We start from the raw sequence: 15439 nt of genomic DNA on the forward strand, positions 1-15439 counted from the left end.
GGCAAATATTTTTTATCATTTATGTTTGCTATTGTTCATACCTTTTAAAAATAAATACTACTTCATCGCATTAATTTTCATACTCCTTACTGCATCATAGAATATATCTGATATTAGCCTCACATTATTCTAGTTCTTAGCCTTTGACAAACAAAAATGCACATTTACATTCCCAACCAATAGTACAAGTCTTCCTTATACATTTATCCATAAATACATATAAACAAACAGTAGGACATTACAATCCTTGTCTTACTCCCTGCTCAGTATTGAATCATTTATTCTCACACATACTTTAGTTCCATTATACACTGCTTTTATGGTATTTAGTAAGCAACTTCACTATTTTATACAAAGCACTTCATAATTCAAGCCTATGATGGGAAATCAACTAATATTTAATAAGCTTTTTACGTCACATTCATACACTTATCAGTTAATTGCTGAGGAGCAAATATCTGGTCTACACCTTATTGGCATAAAACTGCAAGACTCTTCTCTAATTTTGCTCATTATCACCTCAGTACATTTTCAGTCGATAATCTGCCAAGCACTTTTTTACTTACACTTTATAAACTAAAACTTTTTTGCATTCTTTTTAGCACTTTTCAAAGAATCATATTAAGGAAGTCACAGACACTCCATAATAAAACTACATCCCTATTTTAAACTCTCCAGTAATTCCACCTGCATTTCTCTTTTTTCTTTCCCTTCCCTTCCCTTGACACTAACATTCATTTTAATTCCACTCTTCACTATATCACTATATAAATCTCCATAACCCTACTTCAATATTTCCTCACTTCAAGTATATTCCAATTCAGTTCCTCATTTTCATATTTAATGTCTGCAAGCAAACAACCAACCTCGGAGAGCACCAAGGACTCCACAGTTCAACCTGTAGCTACAAATATTCTCTTCTATTGGTTAATTCATTTACTGCTGGATGCTTCTTGTTCAGTTTTTCACCTATTTCTAAAACAAAGTTTTATTTCAGTGAAAATCCGTCTTCATTTTCTTTGCTTCTACCTTAATTCAGCCCTTTGTTTCATATTCTTTGGTACACTCTTGTGTCTGTACACATCATAAAATATACTTTGTTCATTCTCATTTTTGCAGCAATCATTCTCTTATATGCAATGTTTTGTTCACCCCATTCATTATGATTCAAGCATCCTTTTTAATACTCATTAGTGTAACTGCATATATTTCTGTAGCCTTTGTACGGTAACTTTATATTGGTTATTCTTTTCCAAATTGCTTGTGTCTACTTTCTATTAATTCTCTTGAGAGCATAATTAATGTACAAATAATTCTTCATTCAGGATTTGTACTTTTCCCTTACTCATTCTACTTCCACTCATTTATTTTCCTTTTTTTCTATTTGCATTTTCTCCTACTCCCCAAGATCCATTCACGACATTATAATCTGTCTCTCAGTCAGAAGCTTCTATTATCTTTGTATACTTCACAAAACCTCTCAATCTTTTATCAGAATCAAAATCACCATCCAAAAGGGTTAATTGCTTTTCAATGTCTACAGAAAAATACATATTAAAACACATACCACTTAAAGCACAAGTTCCTCTAAGTAAATGGTCACAAAACAGCTCCCATTCATTTCTGGGTCCCCAAGTAGCCCATTTAACTTTTATTGCACTCTTTCATCTTTTTCCCACTCATCCATTCCTATCGACTAGCAGGCTAATTTTTTTCTGCACTTTCTCAGATTGATTCAGGTCACATGTTTTCCCCCAGGCTCATCCTTGGCTCTTCCACTATAAACATTGATGAAGAGTATCATGAAATTATGATCAAACTTTTCTTCTTGCATATGCAGCAATATTCTAGATCAGGGGTGTCAAACTCAATTTCATTGAGGGCCACATCAAGGTTATGTTTGACCTTGGGGGGCTGAGTGGGTGGGCATGGGCAGCTTGACATCCTGCAGCCTCTGCCAGTAAAAATGGAGCCTAGGAGGGTCTGGTAGAAGCATCATGGACCAGTCCTTCATTGTTTGGGCCAGATCCAAGCACCCCATGGACTGGATCTGGCCCATGGGCCTTCAGTGTGACACCCCTATTTTAGATCATATCAACACATATATTATAGCTTTTTCATAATTAAATCTACAGCTTCACTTTCTTACATATATTAATTTATGAGCTCTACTCCACAATATCAGTTCGCCTTCATCCAGATTTATAATATCCTTTTCCTTCCTATCATTTTCACAAACACGTTGCATCCCTATGTTTCTTTCTTTCACTGATTCATGCTCTTAATGAAACTTCCCTCTTTATTGCGTAGCTACCTATTTAACTATTCACCGTATATTTGATTACACTTCCAGCAAAAGTAATTACTGAAAGCCAAAGCAGTCTGCTTTTCTCCCCTAATCAACAGGGTTTTATAACCTTGATGCAAGAGGTAGAAACACATTTTACAGCATAAGGTGCATCCAGAACATTTTTCAAAATCTGCAGGTAAGGTTTTCAGTATGCAACTTTAAGCAGTGTTGGGTCCTCTGAGAACTGTGACATTCAAAAGCACGTTCTGGTTATACAGAAAAAAAAGAAGCCCAAGTGTTCAAATATTTTATTAGCTTTTTTTTTTCCTGCAAAGTTGAACAAGCTTTAAAGGAGAGCTTGTTGGCTTTAATTCCTTTCCAAAGCCACACATCCTCTTATTTCTCTCTATCTTTCCTTTTGCTTTTTCGCTGTTTGGACAGTTCACTGAGTTTCTGGTCCAAGCGTCTCTGGAGGTGAGCTCTCTTGGTAGGATCCAAGGACTTGTCCTTCATCCCACTCCCAGGATAGAGAATCCCTTCCTTGCTGATTCTCTGCCGGGCATTTGCTTTGGCTTTCTCCCCACATCCGTGAACCTGTGGGAAATAAAGGCAGAAGATCAAGATACTCCAGTAGGAAAAAGTATTAGTAAAAAAAAAAAGAGAGGTTACACGACGTCATACATCTGCCCTAAACTACAGAACTGTACAAGTAGTTTACTTGTTTACTGACAGTTCTTTTAATTCCAAAAGCAAAAAAAAATATATTCAATCATTCCCCCCACCCCCAGTAGAAACTAAAGTGAAATTAATTCATCTTTTCAGACAGCTTAAGTATTTTCTTTTTAAACTCTACAAGTGGATGGGAAATCTCTATTCCATCTTCTGGGCAACTTTGTTTCTTGGTCTGATAAAATACAACTCTATCATCATTCTCTAAACTCCAACATTATAAAGAGAGATGCTTCTAAAGAGTATTGGAAGAAAATCAACAGCAACACAGCTGTATAAATACAACAACAGATATTTCTAGAAGCTAATTTGCCATCAAATGGACAAAACCAAATGAGCAGCTAGTGGGTACAAGATGCCACTTACCTAACTGAAGCAGACAGGCTTCACCCTGGCCAATACACAGGGAGAAAATTGCTTGAAGAAGCCCAGAAAAAAATAGGGCTTACAGGATAGGCCCGTTAAGATATTTTGCAAGCTGCACTGGTTCATAGTAGGTTTCTGGGGGTACTATTGCTTCGGACCCAACCAGAATGGACATACTTCAGATACCCTCTATGGCTTTCTTTTGGGCCCTTGTTTGTCACAGGACCTGACCTCTGGAACAGTAACCCCCTGAAATTCAAATGGCCCAATTTGGTAAGGTCTTGAAAACCTAGTCAGATTGTTGGTTGAGCCTGTCTTGTAATGGTTAAGAAAAGAACTATGTGGGACTTCAGATGCATTAAATTCTCTGCTGTTTTAATATTTGTTGCTGTTGTTTGTCTCTTTTCATTTTATGTTAGCCATCCAGAATCATTGCGAGTTGGGCAGCCAATATACATTGCATGAATTGAATGAATAAATAAAAGTATGTTTGAAACAAAGTGCCAGGAATAATAATTTATTTATATCTGGGGAGAGATTGAGCACACAGTAATTCTTAAATTATGAGAAAATATGAGCAGAAAATACCTAGAGGGAAAAGGTAAACACTTTAATAAAATAAAGGTTATAATAAAGACTGAAAATGGCTTTAATAGAAGTCTGTTTTATTAGTAGTAAGTGATGATGGAATCAGACAGAATTTCTGGAAAATAAGATTATAAAATGGATCAACTCAGGTAATTATATTATGTCAGAAAGCTTTATTTTAATAAGCATATAACATCTAGATTTAGAGGGCAACAAGAAAGTATAAAACATTCTGGTAAAAGATTTGAAGCAAATGCAGAAATTAAACTGTGATTGTCCTGGATCAAAGCCAAGCATACACCTAAAATGTTCACATTTATTAGTTCTGTCTTAATTGATCAAGCATTTGGGCTGACCCATATGAATTTTTCCATGACTTAAATTCTAAAAAGATAAAATCTTCCTTCTTTTCTCAAATAAGACATATTCAAATTCAGGGTGTGAGACAAAAATTATTGAACTAAGCAATATGAATATGTTTTTAAAAACTAGCTTATATCAAGGGTTCTGTTCTAATACTTTTAAAATTAGCAATGATATTATAGTAAAAAAAAAAAAAAGGAATTACTCTTTTGTGGCTATATATTTCTAAGGGCTTTCTTCTTGAAGTCAGACCTGGTCAGCAACACTAAGCTGTAAGCTTAGCTGTAAGATAAAGTTCATATAAGCAGTGGTGGCTGCTGTCGGTTCGCCCAAACAGGTTTTTCCAATTCTGTGTGGTTTGGAGAACCGGCAAATCGGACCACTGGCTGGCCCCTCCCCTGCCTATTTTTTGGGCCATTTTTCAGGCCAAAATTGGCCTGCAAACAGCCCAAAAAATGGCCTGAAAACGGCCCAAAAAAGTTGGCTGTGAGAGGAAGAGAAGCCGGGTAAGCCAGACCCAGATGTGTCCCGGGTCCCCTCATTCCAGAAGCAGCAACCTTGCATTCTTCCCCTGTCTGCTAATCCCCTTCTTCGCATGGGATCATCCAGCAATGAAATGGAGAGGGAGAAGGAGGTGGCGCTCCCGTTTCTGTGTGGCACTCTCCCCTCAACCCGCTGCCCTCTTCTCTCCCTCCGCTGCTGGGTGATCCTGTGCGAAGAAGGCGGCTAGCAGAGAGGGAAGAGTGCAAGGTTGCCGCTTCTGGGAAGAGGGGACCCGGGAAGCGTCTGGGTCCAGCTTACGCAGCTTCTCTTCCTCTCGCAGCCAGTGTTCCCAGTCTAGTTTGACGCAGTCTCTCTTTTTCTCTCTCACACACACACAAACACACACACACAAACAGTTTGGATCTTTCTTTCCTCCCGCCCCCCCTCCCCCACAGGAGACCCCTGGATTCCCTCCCCAGCCCTGCCTGTCCCATACAGGTATCACCTAAACAGGTAACATAAAGTTGGCCACACCCACTCAGTCACATGACCCCGCCCAGCCACACCCACCCAGCCAGTCATTAGGACAGAGAACCGGTTGTTAAAAAATTTGGCGTCCACCACTGCATATGAGATATAGTAAACATAATTCTCCAGAATCTGGAGGAATTATATTTGTTTTATAAATGATACTAAGTCTTCTGTCAACTTACAACATATATGAAAAGTATAATATGATCTGTACTGAGACTAGAAAATGTTGATACTAAACTGGTTGTAGGATGTAGGAGATGACCAGAGTGAGCCCATGTGCGTGTGTGTCAAACACATCCTCAGTCTGGAGTTCCTACACCCCTGAAAGAGACCTAACTCCAGCCCCTCTTGAAGTTTTATCTGGTGCTAATTTGCACTGACCATTAATAGTTCAGATTCTTGTATATAGGTAGCATGAAATAAACTTGTAATGCTTTTGAAAGCTATCTTGGCTCCTGATTTTTTGCGCCTGCTACTGGTAAAGCGCCAATCAAAATATATTGTTTTTGTTATTAGATTTTACAATTTACAAAATGTTAGATTTTTTTAAGGAAGTCTGATCTATGTAACATTCAGCAACATTGTGAATCTGACTTTATTGACAGTTCATTCTTCTACCACACTGATCAAAAGACGGAAGATTTTATATCTTTTTTTGTATATGAATGTGGGCTTTTTCTAGTCACTGGAACTATGAGAATAGCCGTGGGAGTATCAGTGAAGAGACAGAAATATTATGTCAGCTATCTCCATGGTGCCAACTGGATTGAGTAATATGAATTCTATTTCATCTTTCTGATCACTTGAATATGTGAGGCAGTTAACAAAATCTTGACATACCCACCCACATACCCACCATAAAATGATACTAAAACCCCAATTGTTGAAACTAGTAACATTTAAGACATGAGAAGATGACTGTGAACTTGGTCCAGCATATAGGAAGGGAACCAAATAGGAAAGGCTACTTTATCTGACTCTGTGCCTTGATGTGATTATAGGGCAGGGGTGTCAAACTGGATTTCTTCGAGGGCCGCATCAGGGTTGTGTTTGACCTTGGGCATGGCGGGGTGGGCATGGCCTGAGTGCTCTGCCAGTGAAAACGGGCTCCCAAGCTCCGTTTTCGGCTGCGATGGCCTCCTGCAACCCTCTGCCAGGGAAAATGGAGCCCGGGAGAGCCACATGCGGCCCTCCCAAGCTCCGTCTTCACTGGCAGAGGCATCGCCGGCCAGTCCTTCACTGTTTCCAGGATGGCCCCACAGGCCAGATCTAAGCACTCTGTGGGCCAGTCCTGGTCCCCGGGCCTTATTTATTTATTGGTTCGATTTATATACCGCCCTTCTCCGGAGACTCAGGGCGGCTTACAATGCGTTAAGCAATAGCGTTCATACTTTTGTATATACCTGCTTAGTAGGGCTTTTGCCCCCCCCCCAAAGCGGTGTTCTTTTTATACAAAGTCATCTTATTGCCCCCACAATCCGGGTCCTCATTTTACCTATCTCGGGAGGATGGAAGGCTGAGTCAACCTTGAGCCTGATGAGATTTGAACTTGCAGTAATTGCAGGCAGCTGGCAGCTAAGTACTACTTTAACAGCACCTTAGTCCGCTGCGCCACCAAGGGCCTTGAGTTTGACACCCCTGCTATAGGGGATGAAGGAAAGCAATGAAACTATTCACATGTAGTAAGGTGGTAAGCTATCCATTAACTTAAGAGTTGTTGCTGCTATTATTTTAGCTTACAGCAATGTCTTTCATTTAGTTGCTTGTCAACAAAGCACTCAATAAACATCTTTTAATCCAGACTTCTGCCCATCCAAACGTTTAGGATGTTTCTCTGCAGACCAATATTTTTATTCAATTCAATTGGTTCTTGACTGAAGCTTGCTTTAAGATTCATAATTGTTCTAGCATAAATATAGTTAGTCCATAAAAATCACTCTTCTTGGCCTGTTTTTTAGATTTGGTGAGGACCCAAACTTTGCAGACCTTTTTCTGTATATACTTATCTTTTGGATCAAAATGTTCTAGTAACTAGATATAACATTTTTCCCTTGAGATTAAAAGAACCTATGATCAATTATTTCAAATAAATCAGGCCCAATTGAAGATATCTGAAAACATTCCTCGTTAGTAATCACTGAAATTTATTCCTGTCAGACAGGATTTAAAATGCTGCATTGGTAGAACACATGCATAGACCTGACAGAGTTGGACAAATAAACATTTCCACATTATATAAGACTCATGGCTACCTCTTGAATGGATACAAAGGACATTAAGGTCTACTTCTGAGGAGATGCAAAGCATCTCTGCTCTCTAGAGCATTAGACTCCTTCAAGTATCTGGCTATTGGGAATGAATGTGAATGGGAGTTTAAAATAAAGAGGTGATTTGGGTAGAGAGAGAATGACTCAGAAGCTTGATGGAAAGGACACAGAAAATCCCCATTATTTCAGCATTAAAAAACAGATATCTTGCTCCACAAGGTTAAATGTCTTTTAATGGCCTAGAATGGTCATTCCATTGAAGGATATACCGTATTTTCCAGCGTATAAGACAACTTTTTAACACATGAAAATCTTCTCAAAAGTCGGGGGTCGTCTTATATGCCGGGTGTCGTTTTCCTGTAACCAGGCAGACCAGCCCGAAAGGCTCTGACGAGCCTTAAATGGCTCTGGCGATCCAAGCTCTGACGATCTGCTAATCAGGCAACGCAGCTGGGATCGCCAGAGCCATGGAGAAGGAAAAAAGTTTTCCCCCTCCAGCTTGCTTACCTTAGCTGCTTGCCTTGCTTCGCTTGCCTGAATCCATTCCATCAGCAAGCAACTCCCTGCCTGCAATCAATCAGGCAGGGAGTTGTGGACTTCAACTCCCAGAATTCCTCAGCCAGCAAAACAAAGCTGGCTGAGGAATTCTGGGAGTTGAAGTCTACTTAAAGTTGCCAAGGTTGGATACCCCTGTTGTATTGGGTAAGTTTTTTTCCCCTTTGGGATCTTTAAAAAAAATAGTTAATTGGGTTTTTTTTTAGTTGTTCTTTTTTAGACCTAGCCATTTAAAGTTTAGGAAGTTTTAAATTTAGCTTTCATATAAAAATAAAATAAAATAATATTTGTGCAGCTTTCTGAGATTTAGTGTGTTTTTGTAGTGTTTCACTCTAACTACACAAACACACAAAATCTCACAAAGCTGTATGTGGAATTTTGTGTGTGTAAAGTGTGAAAGTTGGGTTTTTCGGCTTTTTGTGGCTATGTGAAGTTCCTGCTTGTTGCAGGGGCCATTTTGGGTCTAGCACAGCTGCTTTTACATTGTCGGTGAGCCAGTTGATGTTTTTTAATTTTTATTTGGTGTGCGTTGGAAGAGGGGTAGTCTTATATGGCGAGTATAGCCCAAACCCTATATTTTAACAGGAAAATTCGGGGGTCGTCTTATACGCCCAGTCGTCTTATATGCTGGAAAATACGGTACATTTTCTTCGTCCGATTCATTTTGAAGAATCAAGAAAGAGGGTAGTAGGTGTACGTGTGTATATATAAATTTGAAGAATGAAGGAGAGTGAAAAATGTTGTGCACTTTAACTGGAAATAAAATCATTCTTTATATTAGAAAGAGATAAAAAGATGTTTCAAAAGTACGGATCTCCATAAAAAATAACTCCATTAAAATGCCAACAGGAGAACAAAAAAGAAAACAAAACCCCACTTCATTTTTAAAACTTAAAGACTATGAGCAAAAACAGCCCTCCAGACCAACATTTTTCCTCCTGATTGCACAGCAGGGGATGCATTTCCAGTCATTGGAAAATTAAACTGGAGGCAACTATAGCTTCAATTCTTTTGTGAATTATGCCCTGTGTGTTTATTATGCTACATTACTTTCATAAGGCCGAAATCCCATCTCTACCTTTCTAAAGGTAGATTTTTTTTTCACAAGTACTTGTATTTGTCTGTGTCTATACTGCCCTTCTCCCAAAAGACTCAGGGCAGTGTATAGCCATGATAAAATAATACCAACACAAAAATTAAAAAACAATTTAAAATAATTTAAAGCATTGGCCATATTTAAAACCCCTAGCTAAAACCCCTTTAAAACCATTAAAACCCACTTAAATTAATTCATTTGGACAGGCTGGCTTGCTGAAACAATAGAGACTTCAGCGCACGACGGAAGATGCGGAATGGGGGAAAGTTACCCTCCACTGGATTTGCCTATAGCCGTGATGGTGAACCTATGGCACGCATGTGACAGGTGGCATGCGGAGCCATATTGATGGGCATGCAAGCATTGCCCTAGCTCAGTTTCAGCGCGCATGCACGCACCGGCCAGCTGATTTTCGGGCCTGGTTCGGGCCCACAGGAAACAGGCTCTTTCTGGCCTCTGGAGGGTCTCCGGGAGGGGAGGGAGGAGGCCATTTTTGCCCTCCCCAGGCTCCAAGAAAGCCTCGGGAGCCTGGGGAGGGTGAAAAATAGGCCTACAGAGCCCTCCGTGCCATCGCGCACCAAAAGTGGGGGGAGCACAGAAGGGGTGTCGTGCATACATGTGCGGGGGTGGGGTGCATTGAATTATGGGTATGGGCACACACGCGCACAACCCCCCCTGCGTTCCCCTTGCTTTTGGCACACGATGGCAAAAAGGTTAGCCATCACTGGCCTATAGTCTGAGCCACGATGGCGCAGTGGTTAGAATGCAGTACTGCAGACTACTTCTGCTGACTGCCAGCTGCCTGCAATTTGGCAGTTCAAATCTCACCAGGCTCAAGGTTGACTCAGCCTTCCATCCTTCCAAGGTGGGTAAAATGAGGACCCAGATTGTTGGAGAAAATATGCTGACTCTGTAAACTGCTTAGAGAGGGCTGTAAAGAACTGTAAAGTGGTATATAAGTCTAAGTGCTATTGCTGTTGCACAACCTTTATTACAATGAGGTTCCTTGAAAAAGTCAACTACACTGAATACTTTAAAAATGGCACCTCAATTTCACCTGAAAATTACGCTGGCTCTGAAAACCTGGGAAAGGTGAGAAAATGGATGTGCTTTGTCTGCCTGAGGGGAGAGACCAAAGCGTACCTCTGGGATATGGTGGCTGAGACAGTAGCGTCTGTTGCAATGCTGGCAGAGCTGTCCCAGGGTTGTTACACTGGCTTTACATTTGGAGAAGCCACATGTGTTGTCTGCTTTAATTGCCGCAGAGATCATAGCATCAAAATCTTCCTTGGCTTCTATTTCCTTTTTGGATTTACTGGATGCCTTTCCTAAATAAGTATAAGGGCATAAAATAATTAGAGAGCAGTAACAAAAAGATTGCACACAACACTTTATTATGGACATAAAGAGGCACAGCTGTGTTGATTAAGTGTTTGATGATTTTCCCAAATGTGCTTTTTTCAAGAGGCAACTGGGCTTTCTGGTTTTTTTTGAAGACGTTTCGTTTCTCATCCAAGAAGCTTCTTCAGCTGTGACTGGATGGTGGGGAATGGAAGGGTGAGGAATGGAAGGACCCACCATGCAGTCAGAGCTGAAGAAGCTTCTTGGATGAGAAGTGAAACGTCTTCAAAGAAAAACAAGAAAGCCCAGTTGCCTCTTGAAAAAGCACTGGCAGGATGCTGGCCCTCTGCAACCAGATGGCCAACAGATAGCACTAACTTCTCCTTCAAAAGGAATCAGTAAGATAAAGTGGACAAATAAGAGTAGGCAAAGCATGATAATGGAATGGAAATAATGAGATTTATTTGTTTGTTTGTTTATAGGACGTACATGGCTGCCTATTTTCAGACAATGTCTCTAGGTGGCTTACCGCAATCCAGAAAACACAATTAAAAACAAAGACACCCTTCTTCTCCTTGTTCATCATTGCTCCTCAGGTGCCAGATTGCTCATAGCTTAATCTGATATGGGCCGTGTCTGGTGCTCTTAGAGGAGACTCCCCATTGGCTTGTGTATATGAAGACAAACTGCATGAGACTAGCTGAACTATCTTTGAAGCTGCCCAACTAAATTAGAAACTCTTTTAGAGAACACTTTAAAGAAGGAAAAGGGATTAGGGTTAGGGCTGCTAACAGTAGAAACCCATACACCTGGAAGGTATCATAGTTTAAGAAGGTTGCTCCAGACAATGTTACTGATTCAAAAATTAGGGGCCACACTCTTGATTTTAGAATCAAAATCAAAGGCACTGCCTGGATACAGGTTTATTCCCATGCCCAATAAATCCAATTGCCTCTGTATTTTATAGCAGACTTATCAATGTACTAGAGGGGATTTTCTTCCTCTTTAGAAATCTTGGAGGATGTGAATTTCAGAAGGTATCTATGTACATATTAAGTGGTTTCATACCCCCCCCCCAAAAGAATCAATCATGGGAAATGGGTACATTAGAGTATGTGCAAATACTCAGGTGCTTGCGCACACACACCTTCCTAACAAGGCAAAGGAAGTTTTTCTTTTCAATTGATACCATTTTTTCATTTGTATTGGCAAGCTCATGTATAGCCTCTATGTGAACATAAACATCCGAGAAAGACAAGTAGGGTATGTTAGAGGATATTTATGTAGTCTGGCTCAGCTTGGTGTCAGCTAAGGATCTGTACTTTGTCTCCTCAAAATGTTCTAAGCAATCATCAAACTGCACAAAGCATGCCCATGTTGTGCCCTAGGTCATCTGTTCTGATAATTTCAGAGATACTGATTTTGGGGGAAATCCATGTACTGTATATCCAAAAGCCAGGACAAATATTTGGCTGACATTTTCAAAAGAAGCCTATTTGTGGAAAACGCACTGTGCTTCCTAGATCTAAAATTAGTGGTTGCTCTCAAAAGTAGTTGTGTTTTAGAAGTAAGCCTGCTTCTAGCAACTCCTTCTGTAAGCACTGTATAAAAACAGGAGGCTTGATATTTAAAGCAGAGAATTCTGTTGGCTGTGTTTTGGTTTAAAATTTCCCCAAAGCTCCTCAAAGGATACACTACCTTTGTCAGGAGAGAATCTATATAGGGATTGCAAAGAAAAACAGGATAAACAGCGGATTAAAAAAGAATGAAAGGGGTATCTTTTAAACTTTTTTAAATGGATTCTTTACCTCCAACATCTTTTTCTTTCTTCCCAATTATTTCCTGAAGATTTACATTGGATTCTCGGCTTTGTTTCACTCTCTCTTCTTTCTTCTCTCTCTCTCTTTGCATCCGTTCCACATGCAACGTTTTTAGGTCTGTGGCCCCTGGGCCAGCACCGCTCTCCCTCTCTTCACTGCCTGCATCTATTTCTTTTGGACAGCCCTGAATTAATTCAGGTTGACAAACCACAGTACCTCCCAAAGATAATTCTGTGGGAGAATCTCTCCTACGAATACTTATGTGTCGTGCACTGCCTTCTCCTGTGCTCATGTGCTGCAGCCCGTATTCTTCAGCCAACTGATGGATAAGCATTCTATCGTGAGCATTTAAAGAGGAAGGGAAATCCAGTTGGACCTCACCACTATCCAGAAACTCCAATATTCTTGCTTTATGTTTAAATGAGTTTTCATTCTCTTTGGTTTTTGATGTTGTGACTTTGCCCGTGTTTTCCAGGGAACATTCTGTTAGCCTCTCTCTAGGCTTTTGGGCAGGTCTTCCTTTTGGTTTCTCTCCAAGAGCTTTTGGGACTGGACCAATGTTGCATTTAAGTCTCTTTTCCTGGTTACGGGGACCCAAAGAACTCTTGGAAGTGTAGTTTCCGGGTACAATATCATCCAGATATTCAAAGGCTGTGCGCACTTCTCCATGGGTGTTCATATACTCCACCAGCCGTTTAAGAAAACTGTGATTGCTAACGGTGCGAGAGTCACAGATTACAGCCACATGACGTCGGGCCCGGGTAATTGCAACATTTATTCTCCTGTCTTCGGCGAGGAATCCCACTTCACCTACACATCATAAAAACAGTAAGTCAGGATGCAGAGCTTTGCAGACCATGCAAAGTAATGATAATAGAGGCAGTTTTATTGCAAGCATATTTCCTCAGAAGCAAGTTAGACTGAACTCCATGGGATTCAGTGAAGTAGATTGCTTCTTTCTTTAATTATCTAAACTATTGCCCAAGAATGACATTTCCAAAATGGATTGAACACATGAACAGAGTGCAGGCACAAGTTTATTTATTTACAAACAAATCCAAACACATTTTCAGCACCAAGGGCCTGTATAAGCAGATCCCATCAAGATTTCAACAGTCATACTATAGCTTCTTTATTATCATTATTGTAAAACTATGAAATCTGAGGTGGGAGTGTCATTGCCTGTGCCAAATTTCAAACTGAATGCTCACGTTGACAGCTTCAAAGTAGAAAACATATGTAGCCAAGTCTCATAATCACCCAAAACCACACCTAATCCAGTGTATGACAAAGATCAGATGTACTTGACAGTGTTTATGGACACCATTTTGACACAGTGATAACTTGTTTTATAGACCAATGATCTGTGGAAGTGACCTTATGGACAGAGGGAAAAGCTTCAGCCTAGACAACCATCATACCTCAGCCCACAGAAGAAAAAGAGGGGTTCGAAGGATCTCAGAAGGCCCTCCTTAGTTTTTTGAAAAGTAAAAGTAAGGGAGAGGAGAAATGCTTAAATTCAGGCTTGTTTTCATTTCAGTGCTTGAAATTTACTTATAAGGTCATTAATTTCCAGAAAGGCACTTTTTTAGTCAATAATCTAGCCCAAGGAACATTGAAGCTTTGGATAGGTTGCAATATTATTTTAATATATTTTTCTGAGAAACCCATTTTACTTTTAAATAAGGAAAGCAAAATTCAATAAACGGCCAGGAGCTAGAAAAATAAGAATTTTTAGCACTTGATATGACTTCTGAAAGATGTTCAAGTGTTCATTTTGTTTCACAATGCTGAGGGAAAGCATATGGACTGCTCATGTTGATTAAATAAGTTTTATAAAGTTTTTGCCCACAATAGAACTGCTCTGAGACTGGAGCTGTATCTGACAAGCAGAATTTAACATAAGGAAGGTTTCTTGAAGTATTGCAAATGCGTTTTGCTCATTTCTAATTATTAACAAGTCTGATAAAGGTCAGAAAAATATTTAGCATAATCTTTAAAAAAAGCAGCATCCAAGACTGAATAAATAAATAGAAATGACAAAGCCTTTTCTAGAAGTTATTTCTGATCTCCAGATTTTTTTAGATTTTATAATAACAGATAGCAAATGCCAGGATGAGTCAACTCAGCTACTTAACCGATGGAGTTGAGTCCCATATAAGGAGCTAGGCAGAAGACAAATGGAAAAATAAACATTAAAGGGCACATTAAAATATGTGAGTCACCAATTTGTGCTCGAGAAGCCTAACCTGGGAAGTAATTACCAAGTGTCAAAACCATATCGGAAGACATAATACATAGACAACAATGAACCACAATTTGCTTATCTATTTTAAACAGGGAGGCAATTTTTTCTCTCCAGCAACCATATGAAGCAGAGAAGAAATCCCTCTCCATATCATGCTCCACTATTATAATGGGAAAGAAGAAAAATATTTACAGACTTTAGAAACATCTTTTGAGTTACATTCACAGTCATCTGAATAGTTATGATTCATGTGGCTGTAAGACAGAATTTTAAACTGAATGGCAGTCATCATAATTACCAAAAAGGTTGACTCAATTATTTTATCATTTTCTTATTGTTCGCCATTCTGGTCTGTTTGAAAAGAATTATATAGAAAATCATAATGTTCTTTTTAATTCCCCAGACAAAACCATGAATCAGTCACAACCACATAAACATGCAGTAGCATCAGTGCTTCTTGTAAATTCCTTGCTTTCATTGTGTATGGCTGTAGATTGTGACCGATTTACCTTTTCTATTGGATCTTACAAAAGAAAGAACAACTGCTTCCTTTTCTCTTCCTTGGAAGCCATCCACTGATTTAATCTCTAGCTCTGGATACTTCTGATACAGATGTTTTCTTAGCATGTCCACCTGGAAAACAAAGCACTTATTGGCACAGGAAATGAATGCCATCTTACTGAAAAAGTCCTCTCTTTCCAAGAGAAATTAAGCATCTTATATCTTAGAAGGTAGGCTGCTGCCTAGAAAAAGGAACAA

At 39.6% G+C, this 15439-nt stretch overlaps 1 protein-coding gene across 1 annotated transcript in view; it reads right to left on the bottom strand.

Moving 5' to 3' along the window:
• Positions 1-2601: 2601 nt before the first annotated feature.
• The window catches only part of IGHMBP2 (immunoglobulin mu DNA binding protein 2), an 80330-nt gene continuing 67492 nt past the window's right edge, over positions 2602-15439 (bottom strand). The window contains exons 12-15 of the mRNA XM_070957365.1: positions 15190-15313; positions 12421-13242; positions 10415-10599; positions 2602-2884 (exon numbers count right to left, since the gene is read on the bottom strand). Coding sequence (XP_070813466.1) covers positions 2687-2884; positions 10415-10599; positions 12421-13242; positions 15190-15313 — 1329 coding nt within the window. The 3' untranslated portion in view covers positions 2602-2686. The remainder of the gene's footprint in view (positions 2885-10414; positions 10600-12420; positions 13243-15189; positions 15314-15439) is intronic.

This window comes from Pituophis catenifer, unplaced genomic scaffold, assembly GCF_029215685.1.
Source record: "Pituophis catenifer annectens isolate HBS135680 unplaced genomic scaffold, rPitCat1.0.hap2 SCAF_1, whole genome shotgun sequence".
Lineage (NCBI taxonomy): Eukaryota > Metazoa > Chordata > Lepidosauria > Squamata > Colubridae > Pituophis > Pituophis catenifer.